Source organism: Lissotriton helveticus, chromosome 2_1 (genome assembly GCF_964261635.1).
Source record: "Lissotriton helveticus chromosome 2_1, aLisHel1.1, whole genome shotgun sequence".
Lineage (NCBI taxonomy): Eukaryota > Metazoa > Chordata > Amphibia > Caudata > Salamandridae > Lissotriton > Lissotriton helveticus.
In genome coordinates, this window is record NC_136059.1 from 243,980,100 (window position 1) to 243,995,618 (window position 15,519).

At 46.5% G+C, this 15,519-nt stretch overlaps 1 protein-coding gene across 2 annotated transcripts in view; it reads left to right on the forward strand.

Moving 5' to 3' along the window:
- Nucleotides 1–14,940, forward strand: part of SIGLEC15 (sialic acid binding Ig like lectin 15) — a 213,663-nt gene extending 198,723 nt beyond the window's left edge. For both annotated transcript variants that reach the window (XM_078677252.1, XM_078677251.1), the window contains exon 5: nt 14,693–14,940. In XM_078677252.1, the coding sequence (XP_078533378.1) occupies nt 14,693–14,744 (52 nt within the window). In that variant the 3' untranslated portion in view covers nt 14,745–14,940. The remainder of the gene's footprint in view (nt 1–14,692) is intronic.
- Nucleotides 14,941–15,519: the final 579 nt, after the last annotated feature.

Below are 15,519 nucleotides of genomic sequence, written 5' to 3' on the forward strand. Positions count from 1 at the left end.
TCCATAAGGTAGACCTATCCGGAATAAAGCCAGATTGGTCTGGCAGGACCAGCAGGGGCATTAAAGGATGTAATTTAGTAGCTAGAATCTTGGCGAGTATTTTGGCATCAATATTGATAAGGGATGATAGGATTCACACCTATCTGGGGTCTTATCCTTTTTCAGCAAAGTGCTGATAAGTGCCTGCCGCAAGGACGGGGGGAGATAGCCTACCTCATGCCCTCCGCATACAGTGCTAGAATGTGAGGTGTAAGCAAGTCCACAAAGCGTTTATAGAATTCCGCTGTTAGGCCATCAGGACCCGGGGCTTTGTTATTGGGCAGGGATAGAATGGCCTCCTTGACATCTGCTTCGTCAATGGGGAGGCTGACAAATTTTCTATGAACGTCCGACAACCAAGCGCAGGCAGTATCAGACAGGTACTCATTGAGAGACGATTCCGACATATCACCCTGGGATGTATAAAGTTTCTCATAGAACGCATGAAATTGAGTAAGGATATCCTGATCTGTACCCGCGTCATCCACTATGTGGTCTATCAGCGGAGCATCAGCGTGGTCTCGGAGCCGGTTAGACAGCACCTTGCCAGGCCTGCCACCCTCCCAGAAGGCCCTTGCTACAAATCTCTTAGATATATATTTTATCTCCGAATGCGCCAAGGAGTTGTATTCCTCAGTACATTCCCTGATGCACGCTAGTGTATCCGACGTGGGCAGAGCATCGTATGATGCCTCTAATTCTCGCAGTTTTTCCTCGGTCCGCCTCAATTGGCCCCTCAGGTCCCGCAGTATACCCGCCGATGTACCGATACATACCCCATGGATAGTGGCCTTAAACGCTTCCCACAAGATAGCTGCACTGTCCACCGTACCTACATTCAGATCAAAGTATTGGACTATAGCTTTGCGTATGGTGTCCTAGTAGACAGGGTCCAATAGGGAGTCAGCCCGGAACCGCCAGGTGAAGGGGCGGCACAGGTTGTGTGGCATCGTTATCTTTAACAGTACAGGAGTATGGTCTGATAGTGTCCGCGGCAGTACAGCAGCGTCCGCCAGCCAGCCATTAGCCACCCCATCCTGCAGCCAGTAGTGAGCCGGTGTAATGTGTGTACCCCAGCATGTCGCAGACGCCACGCATCAATCAGACCTAGCTCCTCCATAAAATTTCGGACACTTTGAGCAGTCTTAACCATGCGGTTACTGGCCTGGGCAGACTTATCTAGTCGTGGGTCTAAGCATGTGTTTAGATCCCCTCCAAGTAACAATGCCGACTCCGGCCAAGTACGCAGCAATTGTAACAGCGATGAAAGCGATGCTGGCTCATCCACCACCGGGCCATATACATTAGCAATAGTCACTATCACCCTTCCCAGTTTGCCCCGTACCACAGCCCAGCGTCCTTCACCATCCACACAAGTGTCTAGTGGTTGAAAGGGAGTGCCTTTTTTAATAAGAATCATGACCCCTCGTGAATAATTTGAATAAGAGGAGGCCAGATGAAAGGTAGCCCATGTGCATGCTATGGGGCCTTCAGTGTGTTTGGTTAAGTGGGTCTCTTGTAAGAGTGCAATATGCACCCCATGCCTATCCAGATGTGCAAGAACCTGCCTGGTTTTCTTAGGTGTGTTCAAACCTCGCACATTCCAGGTAATACATTTGTATGTCTTACCCGCCATCACGTATACCCTTCAGCAGCCATAAGCCAGCGCCACTTCACGTTAGGTAGAACATTAGCATCCTCGCAATCATTTACAAAACAAAGAGCGAGTGTCCAAAACCAACTGTACCAGCCAAAAATAGGCCCAGGCCCCCATCCCCCCTCCCACTTTGGCAACCCCAACCCGCCAAAGACACATCTCTCCCACCCCCACATCCCCCCAACATCCATAACACCCACTTAGAGTTTTGGGTCATAACCTCTGGGGGCTGTGGCAGCGACTTACACTCCTGGCACTAGGCGGAAGTGGGCCACCGCAGCTTTGCATCAAGAACCCTTGCCCTTCGCCAACTCCCATAAAACAGCAACGAAATCAGGTAATGTAAAGCTATATTGCAAACCACTATGACAAAGTTGCCGGCCTCACCAGGGGCCAGCTATCCCATGTAAGATTGTGAATAAGGCAGTAAAAAGCAGAACAGTCCCAACCACATTTTCCAGCACCGACTCACCCAGGCCAGCAACCCTCAAGTATCTCTCACACTCCGCTTGGCCCCGGCACCAACATTACGTGTTAACATGCGGTCCACTGTTACTTGTAAGTAAGAATTTCTAAATAAGTTCAACTCAGTCTTCAACATCGGAGGTGGCGCCAGTCGAAGCACAACGTTTCTGCAGAGACTTAGCATATGCCATTTCTTGCTTCGGTGACGTGAAGATCTTACCCCCTTCGAACTCTCCAATACGCAGCCTCGCCGGGTATAACATGGCGTACAGTATCTCTTCTCGCTGGAGCAACCGCTTCACATTTTGGAACTCCTTACGCACCGCCTGTACCTGCGCGGTGAAATCCGTGTAGAACGATAGTGGGTTGTTTTGGTAGATGACCTCGCCCTTTTGCCTGGTAATACGCAAAACCGTGTCTCTTTCTCTGTAGTTCAGCAGGCGTATGATGATAGGTCGTGGTGGTGTGCCAGGGGGCGGTCGAGTGGCCAACGATCGGTGGACCCTCTCTACAGCAAACATGGGGGAAAGTTCATCCGCTCCACAGATCTCACGGAGCATGGTCTCGACATAGTCCTCCAGGCGCCCCACATTAGTCGTCTCCAGTAGGCCAAGGACGCGTATATTATTGCGCCTCGATCGCACTTCGATGTCCTCATTCTTCGCTTGAATGACTGCCAGAATTTTAGTAATGTCCGATGTCTTTTCCGCCACTTGTTGGAGACAGTCTTCAGCATCCGAGATATGTTGTTCCGCTTCCCCTATCCTTGTCGCCTGCTTGTCGAGCTTAGCAGAGAACTGGTCCATGCGGCCGTTAAGGGCTTCAATCTTGCCGTCTATTGCCTGGAGGCTAGATTGAATTGCCGCCAACGCTTTTTCCAAAACGGTGGGACCCTACGAGGCGGCGCCTTGTTCCGTGTCTGATGCCTCAGACTGGGCCGGCTTGCCATTTCTACGAAGCTCAAATGTCAGTTTGGGCTGGGCTTTGTCTGGTTTACCCATAGTGCCCCCCACGGAAGGATTGTTTAAGCAGTCAGCCAGATAGCTCCTAACGATATGGGCAGGCACAAGGGAGGCAGCAATGTTCTCAAGCCGTCGATTATGCACCCCAGCCCGTACACACCCGATTCACCCTCACGTTATGTGTGTCTTCACTCTTCCGGGCACAATCTCCACAAAGTACTGGGTCCGAACCTCTATGCCCCCAGTTGCGTAGGCCAGGGTGGGCACCTTCGCTCCTCGTGGTCAGCAAGGGAGCCCCAGTCTCCAGTTAAGCGCTCGCCTGTGGTCCCCGGTGCACAGTATCTCGAGGGAAGCACGTCGGACTACCTCACAGCCTTGCAAAAAGCAGATATGAATTGTACCCAGGTCCACCACAAACACCAGCCGCATGAGTCGCAGCCACAGGGCTTAGTCCCAGGTCGTTGGCGCTCAGTCCGCTGATCCAGAACAGAGCCTCACAATGGGGGAGGGATGAAGGCCTCCAGCCGGTGAGCAGCGCCTCCTGTTCACGCCGATGGCACGCCGGGGGGGCCCCCAATGCGTACGGACCTTGCTGTTACGGAAGGTATATGGCCAGTATAGTAATGTCTCTCCGACGCTAACACCGCGTCAGTGCGTGGCCCCCAGGGTCGGCGACAGAGGCCCGCCCGCGGCCCAGCACGGGCCTAGAAGCCGGCCACTCGCGTGAACCAGCCGCCCAGGACCCACAGCTATCTCGAGGGCCGCCCGGAGTCCCGTACAGCAGAGGGGAGGGGGAGCGCTGTCACTCACCCACCGCTCGAGCAAGTGTCCACTATGCGCCGCAGTCTCGGGCTCCAGGGATCGCCCGCACACTTGACCAGAGACCGCCCGCACACTCGACCAGAGACCGCAGCAGAGTTGGCAATGTCCGATCACCCAGGCAGCCGGCGGGCCCAATCTCCGTCCCACGCCACCGCAGATCGGCTCGCAGCACCTAGATCACACAGGCGCCGGGGGAAGGTGTCAGAAGCTCGTCGCTAGCAGCAGCAGGGTTTGTTGGCATAATAAGGGCAGGATATTATAGGATAACTTGCGGTGGCCGGCGGAGCAGCCCTACAGCGCTGCCATCTCGCAACGCGCCAAGCCACGCCCCCCCGAAAAAATTAAAAATTGAAGGAAACATTTTAAAGGAAAGGTAGTTGTAAGGGAAAATCAGAAAATTACATTAAACTGAGCTGAAGTGTAGGACTAGTTAGGAGGTTATGGGCTCAGGGATGGGTAATATTTGGGGTGAAAAGGTTCTTTTAGGGGTCAGGAACCGGTGGAGTTCAGGCATAGTCAAGGGTTTTGGATTTTAGGGTTTGGTGATGGGTGAAATTCAGGGGTGGTGATTTTTTTAGGTCTCAAGAATGGGTGGAGTTTAGGGGTGATGAGGTGTTTTTACAGTTTACAGAGGAGTTTAGGTCAGAGGTGTGAGGTGTTTTTAGGGTTCAGGGATGGGGTGAGTATAGTGGTGTTGAGCAGTTTTAGGGTTCACAGATGGGTGGAGTTTAGAGCTGGTGAGGCTTTTTAAGATTCAGTGATGGGTAGAAGTTAGGGGTGGCAAATAGTTTTTAGGGTTCATGATTGTGTGTTTAGAGTGGTGAGGGGTTTTAAAGATGTAGGGACAGGTGGAGTTTAACTGTAGAAAGGGGTTTTTAGGGTTCATGGATTAGTAGAGTTTAGGGTGGGGTTTGTTAGGGATCGGTGGTGTTTACGTGCAGTGAGACTTTTTTTAAGGTTCAGGAATGGCTGAAGTTTGGTTGTGGTGAGGGGTTTTAAGGTGCCAGGTGGGATTTAGGCATGGAAAGGGGCTTTTGAGTTCAGATATGGGTGGGGACTATGGGTAGTGAGGAGTTTTTATGGCTCTGAAATGGGTGGAGTTTAGGTGTAGAAAGGGCTTTAGCGAAAACATGGATTGATGTAGTTTATCTGTCTGAGGGGTTTTTAGGCATCAGGGATTCATGGTGTTTATGGTTTGTGAGGGGTCAGAGGTGGTGAGGGATCAGCAAATTAAAAGGATCTGATGTAATTGACAATGTGAAATATATAAATCTGAAATAAGGTCCCTTGAAGTAAAGCACTGAAATAAATACCTCTCAAAAACGGTTTCAGAAAGTAAGATCTGCATCATATTTGCACCTTAACCCCTTCGACGCTCATGACGAGCTGGGCTCGTCATGAGGTAGCCTCCTCGCACGCTCATGACGAGCCCAGCTCGTCATGTAAAGTGCGCTTTCGCAAAATCCAGCGTACGGGGGGAAATCATGCCGCACGCATGCGGTTAAAAAAATGCATGCAATAGTCAATTTTAAACAAAAAGACATTCTAAGAATTGGTTTCTATGAAATGATAAATGCCATTCATTTTGAAAATTTCAATTAAACCGTTTAGTGGAAAAGATTACTCAGAAACAGTATTCCATGAAATAATTTTTTCTCTGAATTCACATACAACCAAAATTAGTTCCAATCGGAAAATACTATCTTGTATGCATCAGAGAGAGCAATTCAAGAAATATGCTGTTCAATACCCTGCATGGTCATTTTGAATCCCTTGTCATACCCTTCAGATTGTCTAACTCACTTGTGACATTCCTGCACTTAGTAAATTAAATTTTACGAAAGTTGCCGGATGGTATTATGGCATTTTCTCATACCATAGACGACCATAGGAGACATATGAGGGAAGTTATATGGTGAGGCAGGAGATACAATTGCACCGTGAGTGACATTTCCACTCTAGCCCTTTGTACCCGATTACTTTGACACGATGTAGTGTATAGTATTAATTTTCTTATTCCTTTTTACAGGCATTAACAATTGGGACGCCCACCACACTCACGGAGTAGACGCACAGTAAAGCGGGACTCGCACCCATTTGAGCAGCTCTTACTATTGCACCTTTGGTTTTTAACACGAGTAACATTTTAAGTTAATTTTTATATGGAACCATTGGTTTGTGATTACCGGGTTGAGCTTCCACATTATTTATGAGTGTACTGCTTGCTTAAGTATTTTTGAAAGAGTACACAACCAAAAAGAGCATATAACTGCACATGCGTGGGGGATTAGTTAACTCGAGTTTTTGCACATGCGCGGTACGTTGGAGCTTCCAAGCTTGCGCAATGACGTAATTTACCAAATAGGATGTCCCGGATAGGGTAGACGCCCAGCACACCTGACCCTTGTGATCTGGTTATAAGGTTACTAGGGAGCGCCACGACGTTCCCTGGCCGACGCAATGATGGGGTAGGTGAGGAGGAGGCAGCACCCAAACTAAGATGTGAGTAAATCCCTTTATAGGGACTCTGGTACCGTGACTTTTTGAGCGCTCGATATTGGGCGTCCCGTGTCTGTTTGTTAACTCCCGTTGGTTGGTTATTTCCACAGCCCGGTTTTGTGGGTGAATCCATTGCCTGGCGCCAAAGGCTCGTTCCCCTCAATATAACGAGGTGAGCTTGTTTCAAGGCAATACATCTCTAGGGCACTGACTCCTTGATAAGATTTGCAGAGCACTATGACATAGAGTGTTTGAGATACTTTGTTACAGAATATAGGGATACAAGTGGGTCCCACAACATCCCCACACCCCAATATTTTCCTGGTGTGAATTTGTGTCTCATGCGCCTGTTATCTTTGATAATTTCATGTTTGCATGTGCACACAGTGGTGGCACATGATGTGGCATCAAGGTGTTCCTGGTGCTCAAATTTGGATTTGATTTGAATTCAAATTTAATTTAAATGTATATTCTATTTTGTTCTTTCCTAGGTACTGACCAGGAGCGGTTACAAACATGCAGCTGTAACCAGATGTTGGGCATACAGGTTACTGTCCGCCCTGATCGATTATGAGGGTATTTTTAATCCATTTATCACGTGCACTTTACAACTTTTAATTCTGGTCCTGACGAAGCGCCAACGACCCTTAAGGCGACGCAGGCGCGAAACATGTTGACCTATGTCTCTATACCCAGGCATAGTATGCCACTGGGGCTAGATTTTATTTAGCAGTTAAGTCTGCTCAGGGTACATGACTAGAACAATTGCTGCATTGTTACCCATTATAAATTTCACTTCACACTAGCACGCATTTTATTACCCCATTGACCCACCACACACAACCCTCCCCGCACACCCGCATGCACCATCCGGCAGTCCTACAAAAGATCTCCGATAAAGAGACCCTTCGGGGGACCCGTAGGGGATTGCAGCGCCGGCCCTACGAGGAGCAACTGCCCGATGATGAAGCATGACACCTTTCGAGGTGTGTGAGGGCAACAGAGGACACAAAATGTTTTCCCTGTTTTCTGTGGGTCCCCTTACCTAGGGATTCTGTTCCTTCTCCCCTTTTCTTTCTTTTTTTTCATATATGGGTGACATTAGCACCCTTATGCAATGGTGACTTTTTGCACCCTGCATTAGGAACAGTGTCCCCTTTTTTGGTAATCAGTTTAAAATAGGAGCATGGACACTGGACCTTATAATAGCTCCTTGGTCCCCCACCTCTCCCTTTTGTATAGGAAGTGCTGAAGTGCCACCAATTCAACTTCTTATACAGTGAACTGGAGAAAAGTGTTTGAATCGGACATAGCGACATTCTTGGCATGGTTTACGTACGGCAGAAGATAAGTTAAGCATGGTAAAAAATACGTTCACTGCAGTAAAAAGTTCAACAATTTCTTGGCTTTGCAAATTTCTACAGACATAATATTAATGAGGGTCTTTTGAATCAAAACAAAATATTACTTCGTAATGAAGGTGTGCCAATGCCAAAGGATGAGGCATTGGGGTATCAAGAAGACCCTTCATTGGTTCAAGAGAAAATGTTGTTGGCCTCACATGAAAACCACTGTTCAAAACTACATTCAGGAGTGTACAATATGTGCTCAGGCTAAATCCACAAGGACCACACCTTTGGGACGTCTCACCATTAGCCATTCCTGCTGAGTCCTGGTTCCAGGTGTCTTTGGTTTTCATTGGTGAACTCCCTAAATCACAAGGTTATACCACACTGTTAGCGGATGGGGATTATTTTACAAATCGATCCCATTTCATTTCCTTGAGAAAACTACTCGCAGCGCTAGTACTGGCATCTTTTTTTTCTAAATGTTATTCAATTGTGTAGCATCCCTTAAATTCAATCACCAACAGGGAGTGAGTTTTTGTTATCTGTTTCTGGAAAGTTCTGTTAAAACAACTCAGAAACATGTATTTCACCTCAACAAATTATCACCTCCAGACCAATGGGCAGACCAAGGAACTGAGTCAGGCACTGATACCTTCACTATTTTTTATGTGACCTCCACAAGACTGGTTCAATTGGATTAGTACTGCAGGATTTTCATATAATAACTCATTATATGAAGTCCTTAGATATTCATCCTTTTTTCTATCCATGGCTACCATCACAGCATGTTGCTTTTTAGTTTTGCACCCTCCTCAGCACCTGCTGTCAACTCCTTGTTACATAGTTTTCTGCAAGCCGATTGTTCTACATTAATCAATCTCCAGATAGGTAAAGTTGCATACAAAAAATATTTGCAGACATGTACAGATTTTCTAACCCGTGTTACAAGGCACAGGAAATGCATGTGACTATCTACAGTTCACCTCATAATTCACAGTTCCCACCCTATGTTCAGTCCTAGTTTTGTGGGTCCAGTATCAGTCTAACTGAGTTTACCTAATCACTGGAAGGTGCACCCAGTATTTCATGTGTCCGACATAAAACAAGCACGTGTTTCTACTGAGATATCCTTCTGCTTCTATCTCAGTTGAGGCTATCCTTGATTCTTGCATCAGTCAGGGTCAACTGCTTTAGTTGGCGGCTTTGAAAGGTTACGTCTCAGATTTGCCCTGGGAACCACATGGCTTTGTACATCCTGCTCTTTTGGTTAAGTCTTTAGCAGCCTCATAATTCTAAACCCAAAGCTGTCAGGAGAGGCTATTTTTGAGTAGGGGTACTGGCTGGTCCCTGAAAATTCAAAAGGAAAACAAGGGGCTATATAACATACAAGGCAATAGCTCATGCCTTAAGAAGAGATCAAGGGTTCAGCAGCAGAAGAGATGGAGATTATAACACACAGGACAGTGGAGATTACTGGCACCAATGAGCAGTAGAGGCCAGGGAGACATAAGGGACTTCCAGGTCACTCCAGACTTTTCCCCTTAGAAACATCCACTTTAGATCTCAACACTTCTAGTATGTAATGCTTCCAGGGCAGGCACAGCAGGGTCAGCATAAGGATCCAGCTCACTTATTGATGTCTCTCACGTTTGTTATTTTGTTTCCACTTCTATTTCCCCTCAGCAACTTCTCTGTAAGTTCTTCACTGTTTAGGCATTCCTTCATATGCTGTTACCTACCTTCCAATCTTGTAAGATAGATCCACACACCTCTTGGCATTGGTTCAGGTCTGAGGCAGGTCTAATTATATCTACTGTTTCCTAAGTTCTCTTTTTCTGTATCCTTCCTGAAGGGGAGGTTCTGTGGTTTAGTATCCTACCTATGTTTCCAGCTGTATGAGGTAAATTCAGCCACATCCTCTGTTTGTCACTCCCTTTCTCGTTTCCCCCCGTTATTGGTCAGTCAGAAAGTGGTTGACCCCAGGATTGGTGTAAGGTGTTTTGGTTTCAAATCCTTTCTGCTACTCAGCACGTAACACCAGCTCCAGAAATGTTTAACCTGGATGGCTTCACAGAATTACTTGTCAACAGCCCCAATTTCAAGATGCACATCACACACAGGCTTAACACTCGGACATCAGCGGTCCCAGTCCCGCAGAGTAAAGTATTTTTTTCAAGACAGTGAACGGCTGGATAAGAAGTAGTCCTGTTTCAGAAGCCGATATGACAACCCTGAAGTGCCTCATCATAGAACTTTGAAAGTGTGACAGGAAACTCTTGGGTCTCATCTGAATCATATTCAAGACCTGCAGGACACCACCACAACTGGCAAACTAGATAAAGAAGTATGGAGGGTTATGCAGAACAGACAGCAGCAGCATTGCCAGACTAGAGACTAGGTAGTCCACGAAGGACACCGGACATCAAGCTTTCTATGCAGCCTTCATGATGTCAAATATCCAGGCATACACCAGCAGTATCTTTTCAGATGAAAACCCTCTCCCTTGATAGGTGGGAAGGGGAGAGGAGGACAGTAACAAAACTGCCATAGTCAAGAGGGCTAAATTATCTTGTTGGCAGGAAGTCGACCTCAGGAGTTATTCCCATGCCATTTTAGGTACCCCTACCCCTGAATTAAATTTGAGCTTTAGAAACAGATTGACAGAGGGGATTAAATCCCTTAGAAGGACGATGGCAAGGCTGATGCATAACTGTTCATCTAAAGGAGAGGAACAGTTTACAGCTCTCAACTACAATTTCACATGTTTGCTGAGCTATCCTGCCAAATATCATCTTCGCAAAGAATGCCAATTGCAGCAATATTTGGCTCACCCCAAGCTTGTAGAAAAACTAAATAAAGCATGATGCTTGTAGAAAAACAAAATAAAGCATGCCACAAATGAGGATGAAATCAGGATGCTGTATCCGAGTTAGGATTTAGAATTGAGAATGTTCATATGGACTTCAGGCTTGGTATGCGCTGGTGGACTTTACCTGTGGCAGTTGCCAGGGGTTTCCTTCAGTGATAGGAACAGATCGCATTAAGACAGTTCTGGGACATGTCTCTGGATTAAATGGATTCAGTTTGGGGTCAGACAGGATAAAAGTATTGGCGTCTTCCTCAGGGGTCGGTGGCATCAGTGCCAGAGTCAATGCAGCAGGAACTAATGTGGATGGAGCCAGGTGTGGAGTTTGCCTTGGTTCTGAGTAGAACCAGCAGTAGGTTCAGGAGGCACAGATGGTGTCCAGGGCTGACCTACTGGCAGTTGCCCGACTGGAGGCATTCATTTACCTCTTGGGCCCAAAGGCATGCTAGAGGGAGCCGGCAGAGTAATGAAAATGCAGACAGTGGCCTCTTTAAATGCCTCATTCTGCTGTGGTATTGCCAAAGGACCTTGGAATACAGACAGCATTGAAATAAGCTGCGGAATCTGCTCCTCAGTAGGGGACTAGGAGTACAGGTACCTTCACATCCTTGTGATTTCTCAGACGGAGAGTGGAGAAGCTGGGAGGGAGCCCTCTTGGAATTCTTGTGCTTTTTTTATTTTGACTTACCAGAAGACTTGGACCGTGACAAAAACCTATCCCAGTACCAGCCCTGAGAAACGGAACATATCTGTGTCTTTGAACAGGAGTGCCCTTACTCAACTCCTTATTCAGCAATGTACAACTTGGCTTTGCTGTCCCAGATCCCCTTCATTTGGGAATATTACTTACACAAATTGCAGTCCTAGCTTGACCACAAACCCTAGAAACACAGCATGTGAGAATCTGTCACAGACATCTGTTTGCAACTGTTTCTATGATGCTTAAAACCCATAGCTTTAGGAGGGAGCATGTTCTGTAGCACACTGGTAAAAAAATTGGAAGAAAAAAAGGCTTTTTGACTGACGAGAAAAAGTAGGCACTAGCAACAGACCCATATACTAAGGCTTGGAGAGAATGAAACTGATGTCGGCGTGCTTGGGTGTCACTTATACGCTACTCCAGCCGTCACTCAGGAATAAGCGGAGTCAACGCACAACCACACAATGCCACGTACTCACTTGCAGGGGCTATGCTGAAAAATCTTCCAGATCCAGTCTGGTGCAGGGAGATATTCTAAAGGTGAGAAATCTGTGGTTGAAAGTATCGATCAGAAGGTGCCTCGATCAAGGTGGTTCTGCGGTAATAATCCTCCTCGACCTAAGTGTCGCATTCACACTGTAAACCATGATATATTGATACACCGACTTAGGAGTGTCAGGAAATGCCATTACCTGGTTCAGATCCTTCTTAGCTGACCGCCCCTTTCAAGTTTTTGAGAGCGATATTGCCTCTACCAGCCTGCCGCTTAGTTGTGGTGTGCCACAGGGCTCTTCCCTGAGCCTCACACTATTCAACCTGTATATGAGCCCCTAGCTGAGATTGTCCATCCTTTCAGCATAAAAATCATCACTTATGCCGATGACACTCAGCTAGTGGTGGCCCTCAATCAGCCGAATATTTCCCTTACCAACCTAAGTAGCTGTCTAGAGGAGGTGGTCAACTGGATGACACCCTCCTGTCTAAAATTGAATGGGGACAAAACTGAGCTCATGCTCTTAGGAAACACTCCCTCATTTAATGCAAACCTACTGTGGCCCATCTGCCTCGGCCCTGCCTCAGTTCCAAAAAATACAATAAAAAGCTTGGGCTTCTGGCTGGATCATTCCCTTAATTTTAACCATCAAGCAATGAAGCTTTCAGCCTCCTGCTATGGTTTACTTAGGCTATTACGGAAAATCCTTCCTCTGCTCCCTCTTTCAAGCAAGACAAATCATGGTCCAGGGCCTTATCCTGTCACGCCTGGACTATGGGAATGCCCTCTATTTAGGGGCGCCTCAATCTACTATCCGCAATCTTCAGATTATCCAAAATTGCGCAGCTCGCACATTCCTGCAAACTCCTCGCCGACACTCAACCAATTCAGGATTAAAGAGCCTGCTTTGCTCGCGGTTAGGGAAAGAATTCAATTCAAGGTCCTGTGCATTGTTCACAGGGCTATTTGGAAGACAGGCCCCGCCATCAGCCAATCACTGATCCTTCCCTACCAACCAAACAGACAGCTTCGATCCGCATTTTCTTTACTTGCCCTTTTCCCTAAAATTAAGAAAGCATGGTGCGGAGGTCGCTCTTTTGGCTATAACGCAGCCAAACTGTGGAACTCTCTTCCCCTCCACCTGCAGGCAGAGCCCAACCTGCTGCCCTTCCGCAAACTCATAAAAACTCTGTTTTTCAATAAACCCTTATAAACCCCAACAGCCTCCGTGCCCACTTTTGTCTGGAGCGCTAGGACGCCTCAGGGTAGCTACCGCGCTTTATAAATGTTCTTTTCATTTCATTTCATGTTTACCATATTCCAGAAATTAAGGGACTGAATTTTCGGGATTATTGAAAATGTCATGTGGTTTTAGTGCAAAATTACATTTTTGGCTTGTCCAAGGAAAGCATGAAGTTGTCATTTTTTAACACGTTCACTGCAGCGGCTATTCCTCCGCAGCGTTAAGGGGGTGGGGGGGGCTGTGCGGCGCTCACACGCTGGTGACGGAACCGCTCCGTCACCAGCCACGGGTGAGCTGTGCTGATGACGGAGCGGTTCCGTCATGGCCCGCCCGCTCAATAGAACGCGCCGCGCAGGTGCGAAATCAGCGCCACGCAGGCGCGTCGGGCGGACCATGACGGAACCGCTCCGTCATCAGCACAGCGCCACCGCGGCTGATGACGGAGTGGTTCCGTCATCAGCGTCGAAAAGGTTAAAGCGTTGTCCACACCGGAGTAGAATGGATTCACCGTTACTAAAGTAAAATAGCTGTACACAGCATACAGTCTATAGGTTATGGAATCAGTAAGGAAGACGTATCTTTACATTCTTTGGGAAAAGCAACAGATGAGGCATTTAATCCCAAAGAGTAAGACTGGTTGTGATAATTTCTTGGGTTTGCAGAGTACGTTCCTAAAGTATGTTCCTAAATTTGCTCATAAAACTGTGACTATCCTAAACTGTCGGAATAAAATCTCCAGGTTTCTAAGGCGTGATGATTATGAGTGTGAATTTTGAAAACAAAAGTATAAAACAGTAACAGCATTAGAATTGTTTGACACCAAGAGCAAGTCAGGGCTTAGGACTGATGCCAGCAATATAGGAGTAAGAGCTGTAGGCTCCAAGAATGAGATGGAAGATTTGAAATGGCTGCCTTTGCTTCAAGGCCTTTATGGGGAGCTGAGGGAAGATATTGCCAGTATGTGTGGGGTACAAAATTGAGCAATACATTTTTTTAATCCAGCATCCTAATGAGGATATAGAGAAACCTGTCAAAGCCCAGGAAAATTGTGCTTTTGATATTAAAGAAGCATTTGGTGTTTGCTGCTCGTCTCTGTATGCATTAGCTGCCAATGACTATTTTTCTCAATGGCCAGAGTAGAGTTCAAGTTGTCAGTCAAGTGATCAGGTTTGAAAAAAAAGGCAGAACACCAGCCTTAATCCACTTTATTATCCTTCAGAAGAAAAATTTAAAGTCAGCATGCCACTACTTTCTGAATTGTGGCTTCTCCTTTGCTAATACCAAACTTTCTCTTCTTTTTTGTTATACGCTGACATTGGTCTGTGTTCTTCTATTTTTCTTCTAGTACTATTTCTTGTAAATCACTTCCAAGATCCAGGACGTACATGAATACTATGTACTGGTTAAATAACACTATTGAAATATACTGTCGATGAGAAGTCATATCAATAAATTTGATGAAACAGTGTTTAGGGTTTAACAAAATGTACCAAGCATGGATCTGGAACATTCCTTAAACGCAAAGCATGATATGTGTTCACCATGAGTCCGCCATATTATTTGCTAACCAGGAATCATCTGTTTTGTCATCCTTTAGGCAACATGTGCAGGAATCTACGTATGAAAACTTTGATGGCAGGCACCAATAAGAAATGAAGGTTAAATGTGATCTGTGATAAAGAAACCCCACTGCTACAAGGAGAAAATCTATGCTGCTGTCCAAACTGCTAAATATGCATTTGTGAATAGATGCACTCCTGGCTTTGTCAAATTACTTGAAAATGTATATTACAGCAATAAAAATTCACCCAAGTGGGCGCTCAGAGAAAAACACCTCTTACTACCAGTGTCTATTCAATCTGTTACTTTATTCCCAATATCCCAAAACTCCCACAACTCACTTTGACACCAGATAGAACAGTCTACCTTGTACAGTAGGTCTCCCACTACCACCCATTCTATCTAACACACATCCACTGACAGTAACACTTTTCTAACACAATATGCCAGTATTTTGAGTGCTGGGAAATACAATAAGCATGACAGGTGCCCGCACTTTGCCCTCCCTGGGGGAGATTGACCCAGTGATGTAGGGGATGGCCATAGCCAGGGAATGAAAAGAAATATGGCGGATGGTAAGTGCTTCCAGATGACCTTGTGGAGAGGTCCACACTCTGGTGATGGATGCACGTGGAGTGAGTGGGCTTCCTCTAGGAGCTCACAGCTCTAGGGGTAAATAGGCTGGTATATTGAATAGAAAGAATACACATGGACTTTAAAAGGTGGGATCATCTCATGTTCTCGCTGTGCGGGCAGATGCAGTGATGAAAATGAATGTGACGCCAAGATTCAAATATTTTTTGCAGAATACCTTTAGCGATCCTTACAGCCACCCTGAGACTAATAGATAATAGTGTTCAGAAG